The sequence below is a fragment of the Acyrthosiphon pisum genome, chromosome A2 (assembly GCF_005508785.2).
Source record: "Acyrthosiphon pisum isolate AL4f chromosome A2, pea_aphid_22Mar2018_4r6ur, whole genome shotgun sequence".
NCBI lineage: Eukaryota > Metazoa > Arthropoda > Insecta > Hemiptera > Aphididae > Acyrthosiphon > Acyrthosiphon pisum.
Window position 1 is genome coordinate 48,930,120 of NC_042495.1, and position 12,420 is coordinate 48,942,539.

The 12,420-nt window shown below is 28.7% G+C and overlaps 2 protein-coding genes across 3 annotated transcripts in view; one reads left to right on the plus strand and one right to left on the minus strand.

Annotated features, from left to right (window-relative positions):
- The window catches only part of LOC100163570 (regulator of chromosome condensation), a 10,387-nt gene extending 3,718 nt beyond the window's left edge, over positions 1–6,669 (minus strand). Inside the window, exons 1-10 of one of the 2 annotated variants that reach the window (XM_029490921.1) lie at positions 6,496–6,669; positions 4,893–5,011; positions 3,752–3,826; positions 3,569–3,693; positions 3,406–3,501; positions 3,272–3,349; positions 3,022–3,209; positions 2,769–2,960; positions 2,492–2,702; positions 1,657–1,908 (exon numbers count right to left, since the gene is read on the minus strand). In XM_029490921.1, the coding sequence (XP_029346781.1) occupies positions 1,657–1,908; positions 2,492–2,702; positions 2,769–2,960; positions 3,022–3,209; positions 3,272–3,349; positions 3,406–3,501; positions 3,569–3,693; positions 3,752–3,826; positions 4,893–4,996 (1,321 nt within the window). In that variant the 5' untranslated portion in view covers positions 4,997–5,011; positions 6,496–6,669. Of the gene's footprint in view, positions 1–1,656; positions 1,909–2,491; positions 2,703–2,768; positions 2,961–3,021; positions 3,210–3,271; positions 3,350–3,405; positions 3,502–3,568; positions 3,694–3,751; positions 3,827–4,892; positions 5,012–6,168 lie in introns of both variants that reach the window. The other variant, XM_001950445.5, reaches the window with a different exon arrangement.
- A 361-nt stretch (positions 6,670–7,030) lies between these two features.
- Positions 7,031–12,200, plus strand: LOC100575090. The gene is made up of 4 exons (XM_003244775.4): positions 7,031–7,625; positions 10,974–11,078; positions 11,594–11,762; positions 11,962–12,200. The coding sequence occupies exons 1-4, from the start codon at positions 7,392–7,394 to the stop codon at positions 12,162–12,164; spliced, it is 711 nt and encodes a 236-aa protein (XP_003244823.1). The 5' UTR covers positions 7,031–7,391; the 3' UTR covers positions 12,165–12,200.
- The last annotated feature ends 220 nt before the right edge of the window (positions 12,201–12,420 follow it).

The following is a 12,420-nucleotide window of genomic DNA, read 5'->3' on the forward strand; positions in this document are numbered from 1 at the left end:
TGTGATTGTATTATATTATTCGTGAGTACTTGAAACTTCTAAAATATACTATTATATATCTATGATAGTACCACGGTTTTTTGTTGATGTATAACGCGTTATAAGTACCTAATAGATATTATGATATGATTAATTTGGAATTTATTATAGGTCAATTTTTTTTTAATACCATAGATAAGTATATATATGTCTAATACATAGACTGATATACCGTCTCCGCTCAGAATCGTTTTTCTTATACAGTGATATTATATCATTGAATTCAAATTTAATTCTATCCATTATACAGTGTCCCACTTGTAACCTGCTGTACAGCAGAGCGACATCCACTTACCCACCTTTTTTTTTTCTATAAATATCAATAAAGTTTTATCTGTTCGGCCAAAAAGTGTAAAAATTTAATACAAAGCTCCTGATATATTGTTACAATATCAGTTGAAAAATATTAAAAATACATAGGCACAATTTTTTTTTAAAAGCATTTGAAGTTAAAATGTTGACAAAATTTATCAAATTTAAAATTGAATAATTATTTTGTAGTTAAAAATTTCTAAAATGTTCAACTTTTATATCTAAGGATTGAAAATTTAAAACAAGATTCCACGTAAATATTTAATTCTGTTGCCAAAAATTCTAAGAAATACATAAGCACAGTTTTTTTTTATAGTCATTTTAAGTTCAAATTTGGACGAAATTACATATTAAAGCACTTGGAATAAATATTTTATTTATTTTGTTGTGATTGTAATGATTGTATAATATTATTTGTGGGTACTTGAAACTTCTAAAGTATACTATTATATATCTATGATAGTACCACGGTTTGTTGTTGATGTATAACGCGTTACCTGATGGATATTGTGATATGATTAATTTGGAATTTATTATTAATACCTTTATAGGTCAATTTTTTTTTAATACTATAGATAAGTATACCTACCTATAATAGGTATGTCTAATACCTAGACTGAAAAACCGTCTCCGCTCAGAATCGTTTTTCTTATACAGTGATATTATATCATTGAATTCAAATTTAATACTATCCATTATACGGTGACCACTTGTAACCTACTGTACAGCAGAGCGACATCCACTTACCCACCTTTTTATATTTTTAAATTAACAAAAGTTAATAAATGTAAAGTAAAAAACAACATAACTTAATAGGGGTCATCAAAAATTTATATAATATAATATAAATATGTACTATGTAATATTGGTAGAGGGTCACAACATCTAAATAAATAGTGTAGTATAATAATGTGTTTAATAATAGGTTATGCTACCTACTTTGAGCAATTTGGCTACAAAATTAATAATATAAAAATTGGTTATCCATAATGAGGGTAAGATAGAGACAACAAATGTAATGCTAAAATCTCTTAATTTATATTAAACTATTATTTATTAACGTATTATAACAAGGTAAAATACTAACGTAATATTATAAACTGATTAAATAATCAGAAAAAAAGCATAAGTCTAACAGATTCTATTGTTAATTTTTGACAGTAAATATGATGTTAGAAGTTAGCTAATTAAAATATCAATGGATACAAGCACAACTACATCACTAAAATTATAAGTTAGTTTTATTGCAGACTAGAAATAAGCAACAAATTATTATTACTTAAATTTATTTATGAATAGACATACCTTGTTCATCTAGTAAAGTAACATGCTGTGTTCCAGCTGATATTGATTTAATTTTGAGACGACTTAATGATTCTGATATTTGTGGAAAGTACACACATTTATCATCATTTTCAACACCTAATTGGCCATGAGCATTCAGACCAAAAGAGTAAATAGAAGAGTCTGATAAACGTAAAAATGTAGTGTCATAGTTAGCCCAGATATCATCAACTTTTTTACGTAAATTTAACAGTTGAGGATTCAACAGTAGTTCTGTAAAAAAAAACGTATAAGTAAGACATTAAATAATAAATATGTATAATGATATAATGTACAAAGCTGGGAAAGTTAAATAATTTTTACAACTAGTTAATGTTAAGTTACTTTAATATAAAAAGATACTAAGTAAGAGTACCTAAATATTAGTTTCTGAAATTAGTTTAAAATATAAATTAAAAAAACAGTTTTTTTCAAATGTAATGTACATAAAGTAATTATTAAATAGGTAGGTAGGTAACTAACTTGAATTATTGGTGATGAATGAATAATTAAATTGAACAACTGTCAACCAATAATTTGATAAAATGTCTTACATAGGTATGTAATAACGTTAATTTCTTGAAATATCAGTCATTAGAATATAAAAAGTTTAACAAAATAAGAAATTTAAAAATTCAATAAATGAAAAAAGCTACAAAAATAACTAGTTACTTATTTTCAGCGAGTCAGATTAAATTATTTTTGACATTAAATTCAACTAGTCAAGTTACAAAGTTAATATAAATTTAACTAGTTAGTGCCCAGCTGTGATATGTAATATTATTTAAAATGTTTTTATATAATACTCAATATTTACTCTTGCCAACGCGTGAATCTCTATTGGAGTGCCTTTGGCATATTCTACCGAGCTGACCTTCATCTCCACATCCCATAGTGTACACTTGGTTTTTAGACAACATGACTAGATGATTTATACCAGATGAAATTTTCTTAACATGGCTCATTATTAATTTTGGCTTCAATTGTTTTTCTCCATTTGGCTGGAATCCCATATCACCATTTTTGTCCTACACTCCATTGTGTTAAATTAATTAATATTCTATTCTAAATGTAATGTATTGTATTTGGCTTACTCTAAATGTGCCCCAACTATACACATTGCCATTACTAAGAAGTATTGCAGAATGAGAACCTCCAGCAGATATACTATATATTTCTGCACCTTCTTCTTCAGGAATCTGTACAATTCCGGGTCTAGTTTCACTGTCTTCCACTGAAGTATCTCGACCCAATGCACCTTCATCATTACAACCCCATGACATGAGCTTTAATGAGGAATAACTTGATTAATTTAACTCCAAGAGATACTAATTAATAGTCAATTACTTTTCCATCTTCAGTAACACCTAAAACATGCATACTTCCAGCGGCAATAAGTTTGAATTTGTAATTCTTTAATTCAGTAAGATTTGTAAGCTGTTCGCGGTCAGGGCCTAAACCAAATAATCCGGCTATCACTATATCTCGTCCTTTGATCATCATAATACCAGATGTTTCAATTCGGTTATCAACAGCTAAAAAAAAATACATAGTATAAGGCCAAATAAACGTCACCAAATTTCCAAATTTAGCTTACCAATTTTATCTGATATTTTTTCAGTCTTTTTTCTCTTAACTTCAATTGCTTGTTCTTCAAGCGATTTTCTTTTCGATCCTAAAATACATTTGTACATTACTAAATTATTTTAAATATTAAAACCTTGTACTAACTTTTTGAACTTGTGGGCTCTGGCTGGTTTTCAGATTCTTGTTTACGTTTAGTACGAGCGTTGCCATTAGTTGCAACAATTTTTTTTGGATTAGCACCTAACACACAAACATTATATTATAATACTATCTATTACAATTTATAATTATGAATAAAATTACTTACTTGTAGATTGTTTTTTCTCATCACCATTTGATTGATTATTTTGTTTTGATTTTACTTTAATCAGTTTATCATCAGAAACTTCAACTTCAACAATGTTTTTCTGGCCTTTCCCTTTTTTTGTTTTACTGAAAACAAAGAGTTTAAGAAACATTAAAAATTAAAACTTAATTAGTTACTACTCACCCATTTGTTTTTGATATCACGTCTGGTTCTGGAAGTTCATCTATACCAGTTAAACCATTTACTTCCTTTGGTTCTCTACAAAAATAATTTTAAATATTTTATATCAAATAAGAACAAATCAATAATATTAATGTTGTAGTTACATTATCCAAGTAATAAATGTTTTCATTAAACAAATACATTTTTGTAATTTTTATAATTTCTAGGTAAAAAAAATATTTTACCTTGATTCAATAAACATGTGACACATAAAATTATTGAAATAAGTGAAAATATATAAATATTTACTATACAATGTGATAAGACACGAAAATGTTCATGGGGACGGAGTGGCCAAGCAAACTACAGTGTCAATGTCATGTACCGACATGTACTGCCGCCGGTTCGAATCTCGACTACAGACGGCACCTCTCTCTCGGCAGTCTAAATAAAGAGGCCGCCATCCCCCGATCGGACATGGCAGAAACCTACGGGTGCCCAATTTGAAATTCTGCCAAAACCAAACACACGTGTTTACCAAAAACCTACAGTAGCCTCCCCACAATTGAAAAAAAAACCCCACCCAATGGCCTAAGTATAATGTTACAACCGTTACCCCCACAATAGCTAATGACCATAGTGGCTGGGCTCAAGACCAATAAAAAAAAATGTTCATAGAATAATCATTTAAAACAAAAAGTAAATTATAAAAAATGTGTGTACAAAAAAAAAGTAAATTAAAAGTAATCTATGAGGTATATTGAAACATATCCTTATATGTGCATTAAAAGGGTAAAATAATTTGATATAGTTATTTAAATGATACACACTTATAATTTTCATTTAATTTATAAGAATAATAATTATATTAACGGAAGATCCCAACAAATATCATATAATATACGGTAGAAAAACCAATAAGAGAGAAAAAAGAACTTTAAAATACATCCATGGCAATGGACGTATTTCAGGAAGAAATATCTATAAGACTATTTTACGTAGGGGAAAAGATCCTACATTCCAATAAATCACTGTCTATTTTTAATAAATAAATATAAACAAAAACCTAAAAATTATTACACTTTTATGAAAACTATAATTTAAGATATAATCAAATTAACTATAATAACTTGTACAAATATATTAATATTATTATACGCACTCTTTTGATACAGTTGTATTATTAGGAACATCAGTATGTTCAATAACAGTTTTTGTCGTGTTCTTGGCTACTGTTTTAGTAGGTCCCTTTTTTTTACCAGCCATTTTAACAGGAAAAATCTAAAAAATGACAACAATAAGATTTAATAAATATTATTAGGTAACATTAGGTAGGTACACAAATTGTTTATTTTTAGTTACAGATGATTTCTTATGGTAAAAGCCGAGGTAAAAGCTAAACCTATATAGTTTGACATGAACCCACGGATACAGGCCGTACATCAAGTTATTACTATTTTTATATACCTAGGTAGGTTACCGATTTAAGAAATATGGTATCCTAATTATAAATTGGATGCAAAATACTTTTAATGTTATGAACTTGTGACACATGTCACATGTGTAATAAGCATTTATCATTGTATAAAATCATTTTATGTTTTCCGATTTACTATATTGGTGCGATTTCAAAAAAAGTTTATTTACTTAATTTAAACTTCTTGTTTGGAAACCATTTTTACATGTGATCTATTACTGAATAGTAACAATTTATAATACAGTAAGTAATTAGGATCTAAACAGGTACCCTGAAAATACTTATACAGGTATAAATTGCGTAAATCATAGAATATTATATTTTTTCAGCTCAAAATTATCCACATTATAATATAATATATATTATATGTACTTATAATTATACTGATTTTTTGGAGAAGCGTAGTTTTAAATATAACAATGTGAGGAATAAAAGCTTGTATTCAAAAATCATACCACTTAACTAGATTGATTAGCTTTCTTTTATTAGTAGAAATAAAAATAGGTCATTTTGGCATAAAAAATATTTTGATATAAATTTTAAAATGTCCCATCCTTGGGTTGCAATTAACCAAGTAACAGGTAGATTACACGTAAAACTGACGCCCCTGTTTAAACGAGTTTGTCCATAAATATTACGGAACATTAAAATGATCAAGAGCACGTATCATTTAACAGTGGTTTGAAGTTTTGATGAGATACATAATAACGTGCGCTTCTTTTACAGACACTACAAATTGGAAAGTCTGCATTTGAAAATCAACAGAAATGGGGGATTTTGTATTCAGATACTTATGGATGTGATTCTGCATAACATTTTTAGAAAAATGTCAGGCAACCAGTTCCACGTTTTTACATAGCGAAAGTCTCTCAACGAGAACGCCCCAGCCCAGCTACTGCAACACCGTTTTGCCGCCAAAACTGAGCGAAACAGTATTTATTTATAATATTATAATACTTACTTATGAATCGACGGTGTGAAGTGTGATCAATGGTCCACGGGGTCAAGAAACGCTAATCTATGCTTATGACGTACAAATTAAGATGGGGGATCGGCGAGGAGCGAAGAAGAGGTAGGTAGGTAGTTATGATTAAATTTTTTATATCAACCTCGAGAGTTGTTCAAAAACTTGGTGCAAGTCGTGAAAATAATCCTCGCCAGTACCGGAGGAATATTTAGTGTTTACGCGTGTGACCGTCGAGGGAAGACGAAGAACGAAAAAAAAATTTAATAATAACAATAATAATAATAATAACGGTAATAGCAATAATAATGGTTAATAACTGACCAGAAAATGACGCACAGTGCGGTAGCAAGGACTTTTGTCCGTTGAAACCGTTTAAGCGATTTCAGTGGCCAAAAGTAAAGTGAGGTGCGATTCGGATCTCGGAAATTATTATTCTTCGTGCGCAATCTCGGCAGCCGAACATAGACGATGCGCGAACACCCGTGACACCTCCGCCCCACAACCGACGCCGGTAATTTTCAGGTGGGGATTTCGTAACGGAAAACCGTCGGCCACCGCGACACGGCAGCAGCAGCTGTTCTCGCGTCTTATCAACGTACCATCGTACATGAACATAAACCTCATACCACCGAATAGATGAAATCATCTATATGCTCATACCATAGAATCGTGTATAATTGGTAGAACTATCTTGGTATAATCATAGAACCTTGACGATGTATTAATTATTTTGTGATCAATTTTATTGATCATGTATATCTGTCATTTAAGTTTTTTGACTGCGGCAAAAATAATATAGAGATAATTAGACAATAAAGATTCTTTATTACCAATTTATTACCATAAACACCATAATTCTTTTTATGCCTAAAAAATTAAGTTAAAATCCATTTTTTTTTAATGTTCTTATCACGGACTAAGATATAATAGTCTGGTTCTTATGTATGGTACACTGTTAATAACACGCCCATTCCCGAGTTACATACTCGTGCTACATAGTCACGTGTGTAGACTAGCAGACCCATGATATAATATCATGAGCAGACCCTAATAGAGATTAAAGATTAGAGTAGAAACCCCGGTCGCCCGATTATATTCAAGTTATTTAACACACATTAAATTAAATTTATTGTTCTTGTTGGTCTAACATCGTCTCACGAGTCACGAATACCGTTTGACGTTTGTTGATTTTATAAATTATTTACACTACTGCGACGATGGACGACGCTTCCATCATCAGCTCGCTGACCAAGATCAAGGTTCACAGCCTCAAACGCAAAGCTCCGTCCTCCGTCGAGTCTAAAGTTAAGCAAAAAAGATTCAAATCTGATGACACGTGCAGCGAACTTTCCATGACCACTTCCGAGGCGTACGGTATCCAAAAAGTCACCGACGATTTCGACTTAGATGATTATCAACCCCACAACACATCAACTGAAAAGCCTGTCGAGGTGTGTCTAAATTTATTATTTATAGTTTTTTAATTGTCTGATAATCGCTTTAACATGAATCTATAAGTAGGTAGTAATGTAGTATATAGGTTAGGTATATGGACTTGAGTTCCACAAGTTAATGAATCGTTTTATGATTCACCTAAATATTACAAATTTAGTAGTGAACGTTTTTTAACAATGTAAGGAAATATTCCTATGTAATTATATTTATAGACATTTTGATGTAACTAAATCAAAAGTCAAACTAGTACCTAACTATTAAACTTTATACTATTAGGTACTTAATAATTTAGTTCTTAGTACCTATGATAATTACTATGGACTAAATATTACATAATAATATTATGTAGGTGCCTACCTATTTCATATTTAATGTAAAATATAATTAAGAGTAGTTAATAAATTAGATGTAATATTTAGTCTAGTACTTATCATAGATAGATACTCAGGCAGTTTTGTACAACTTATAAAATGGCAATGAATTAATAAGTGTTAAGTTCTATTTACCTACCTATAAGTAATAATTAATATTTAAATCATTATAGTGCCCATATCTTCTAAATCTTTTATCACTGATACAATAAGCTTAATAACTCAAAAATTGCACATTCAAATTTTGATTCATATATTTATATATCCAGATTGATACCTAAAGCCTAAAGGTACATAAACAATTGCAAAAAAAATATTTTCTTAGCAATAATATATACTATAATTTTGTAATATGTACTTAATATAATTTAAAATCCAAGATAGGTACCCATATCAAACATTTTTTTTTTTAATCTCCTAAAGTCATAATAAATTAAAAATATTGTAGGCAGCCGCGGCTCGTGATATAGTCCACAATCATACACTAAATTATTAGATTTCTAAAGTAAATTATACTTGATTATTTGCACATGCTACTTAATAAAAAAGAAGTTTTTGCAGCTTTTCATGTGGAAAAGTTAACGATTAAATAACTCACACAGGTTCTTTGTGCTCTGGGCGGCCATATAAATATTAGCTACGTGCATTGATATGTCAGTTAGTAATACATAGTTATTTGGAGCAAATTTAATGTGTGTACCAGACCTATATGTTTATCGTGCCGCGATGTGTCGATTGTCAAAACGATAACATACTACAGTACATTGGCCATTAATTTCCGATATAGATAAGTACTTAGTAGGTACATTATTTTAGGTATGTACCTATTACAAAATAAATATTTTTTACCCTCTTATAGGTACACATTTTGTACACCACCTTCTGTGAACCTCAAGAGCCGCCACTGATTGTAGGTAATGAATGATTAAAAAAAGTGTTATGTTTATATTAAGGTGAAAATATATAGACTCTCTATAGTCTATATATAACCTTAGATGTACACTTTACCCACGCAAAATACGGAAAATTTAAGTTTTCAATCTTACTTTTCTTAATAAAGAGTAGTTAGGTACCGGGGTATTTAACTGTATTTTTACGTTTAAAAAAAATCACCTTTCATATAACTACTTACAATCTAAGTATAAGACATAAATTCAATTGATTTTAAGATGTTTTGTTGATGTACTTATTAATATTTTATTCAATTTATAATATTTGTTGGTATTTCCCTAAGGTAATTCTAGTCCAACCAACTTTATAAAAAAAAAAATTTAATTTGTGTTTTTATCATGGCCTTTTACCGTCACCTGATACTCCTTTAATGGCTTAAGGGTTATTCACCAACCATTGCTGCCCCTATTGTTCTTCAATAATACAGTTATTTAAAATCTAATTTTTGAAGCTACTTAGACCTAATTATCTAATGACCATATTTTAAAATTCTTGAGAATTTCATGCTGTTCAAGAAGATGTCAGTGCACCAATTATAACAAATTTATGTTCAGCAGAACCAACCCCATATTGTTACTTTTAGGGCCGTTCTTACAATGTACGGTAAAGTATCGGTTAACGCTAACCAACTGATAACAGATTTTTTACCGGCAGAATTCGGCCGGTTAAGTGTTGGTTAACTTTAACCGGACATTGTAAGAACGGCCCTTAATCCCTATTTTGATATTAGAGTGAATTCCTAACTATTCCACTAACCTGTGTCTCTATGTTGGATTTTTTACAATATTTTAATTTTTATATAATTTATAAGCATTTTAAAATTGTAATAATTTACATAAATCATAACTTACACAAAAATTGAAATACATAAAATAGCCAACTTAGGGGCACTGTTAATATTCTTAACTTAAAGTTTGATAATAATTGAATTCACTCTAATATTGAAAATAACACCATAATGCTTATCATAAAATTGCCATGTTGCCCACTTGTACTTGGGTCAGAGAGAAAAAACAAATAGTCCAATGAAGACCTCTTAAATTTGAATTCAATTATACAAAAAACAATTCTGAGGCGAGACTATGGTCGCAGCAGTCGTACGAAAAATAAATAAAATGTAGTATGAAATACAAAAACAGATAATTCTCGTTTTTTCCCCAATTATTAAGTAAAGAACCGGGAATTTACTTATACCCCCCCCCCTCCAACTGACAAGTACCATATACATTAACTTACCTTTAAAAAGAAAATATTGAAGTTGAATATTGCAATAATTAGTAAAAATAACAGTAGAATGACAGATACATAAATAAATAGATAAAAAAACTTGTCGAATCTCTAAAACAATATTATGGTTGATTTAACTAAATCAGCTGTAGTCAATTCAACAAAAATGGTTTGTTAATTCAACTAAACCCAACGGTTGCATTGACAATTTTACGTAAAACATTGGCAATTTGTACCAGGAGTGCATGCAACGGAATCGCTGTGGCACTAATTAAATCAGCTGTAGTCAATTCAATAAAAACGGTTTGTTAATTTAACTTAACCTAACGGTTGTGTTGACAATTTCATGTAAAACATTGGCAATTTATACCAGGAGTGCATCTGTGAATGCAACGGAATTGCTATGGTGCTAACTAAATCAGTTATAGTTAATTCAACAAAAACGATTTGTTAATTCAACTAAACCCAATAGTTGTGTTGACAATTTCACATAAAACATTGGAAATTTATACCAGGAGTGCATGTAACGAACGCTCTGATATTAAAGTAACAACACAGGGTTGGTTCTGCTAAACATAGACAAACTTCTGTATTTCAAATAAAAACTTTCTTTTCTACTGTAAATAATTTAAACAATTTAAAAACTTTGTCTGAGTATATTTAAATATTCCAAAAATTAGAATTTGAACACATTAATAACTAAAGGACTAATAAATTACAATAATACCTGTTATCTTTTCTTGCAAAAAGTAGCTATAGTTGACTATCCTTATTTATTACATTTGTTTTTTACAGTTTATTCGATTAGATACATCCCAACTGAATAGAAATAATGGAGTTTTATTTTCTGAAGATCTAAATGATGACTATGAAGTTTGGACATTGCAATGTCCTGATGATGTAAGTAAATATTAAACTTTTTACATTTTTAAAACTATTTTGTGTCTTAATTTTTAAATCATTATTTTTTGTTAAAATGTTAGAACAAACAATCGAAACATCTTTAAACTTATACTATTTCCATTTATTATAAATTACATTTTGTACCTATATAGTTAATAATCAATATTAAGTATTAACTATAATATAGCCGATGGAAACTGTATCATAAAAAACCTTTCATATCTCAATCACTAGATCTAATATTCACAAAAATGATTTACTTATTAGATCCATACCATAATCAAACACTTATCGTGTAATAATTAATTATTTATCGAGTTAAGAATCACCACTACATTAACTTAAATCTTGATGTGTCTATAATTATTAATAATATGTTAGTGAAGTCCTGTGATTAATAAAAAAATACAATTTAATATATTCATTTATTATATTTTATTAATACAAATGTAATTTATTCTGCTTTTAGTGTTTATAAGCTAATAACTGTTATTAATTTTAATGTATTACAGATTGATATTAACAATCTACTTTCACAATCGATCAGTTTCAATGAACTTAGAAAATTGGAAATGAAAAACACAATGTCTGATAAAGTTGATTTGATACCTTACAGAAGTCAAGAAGGAACAAATATTACTATCGTGACTCCTAGTGAAAGAACAAGCAATTTATCCTTGAGTAAGTAAAATGTTTATTTGAAGAATTTGATTTAATAATAAGTTATACTTCCCTTTGTTATTATCACTGTAATTTAAATTATTGTTTTTATGCTAAATATCTGGCTGTAAAAATCATTTTTTTTATTTTATTAAATTTAAATAAAAACTAAATTCAGCTATTTACAATATTCAATGTATGATTTTATTTTATTTTTTAGATGTGGTTCCTTTAGCTGGAACATTAATTATGAGTAATCGAATTAAGAAAGATAAATTAAGTAACAATAGCTTACTTCCAGTTGATACTATTGAAGATGCGACCAGAAGAAGATCAGAATTAATGTCAAAAATTACTAAAAGGCTATCAAATAAATATGATATCAATGCACTTATGAACACAGACGTAAAACAAAGAATTTAAGATGGAAAAAGAATCACCTAAAAAAATTAAAAAGAATAAAAAAAAATTGATTAATAAATAATATAATATTATGTTTATTAAATTAATTGCGATTTCATTAATTTTAAGTTTTAACTAATCTGCATTATTTTGTTAAAAAAAACTATTAATTTAAAATTTAATTATATATACATGATATATAAATGCGTTAGTATTTAAATTTTAAATGTATTAATTAAATTTTATATTGTTTATGCATGATTGGTTGAAAATATAG

What these genes read in the sequence shown, in the direction of transcription:
- LOC100575090 (XM_003244775.4), top strand. Translation starts at nt 7,392, where the DNA reads ATGGACGACGCTTCCATCATCAGCTCGCTGACCAAGATCAAGGTTCAC. An exon ending in CAACTGAAAAGCCTGTCGAG is followed by an intron (nt 7,626 to 10,973) that starts GTGTGTCTAAAT and finishes TGTTTTTTACAG; the next exon opens with TTTATTCGATTAGATACATC. An exon ending in AACAAGCAATTTATCCTTGA is followed by an intron (nt 11,763 to 11,961) that starts GTAAGTAAAATG and finishes TTTATTTTTTAG; the next exon opens with ATGTGGTTCCTTTAGCTGGA.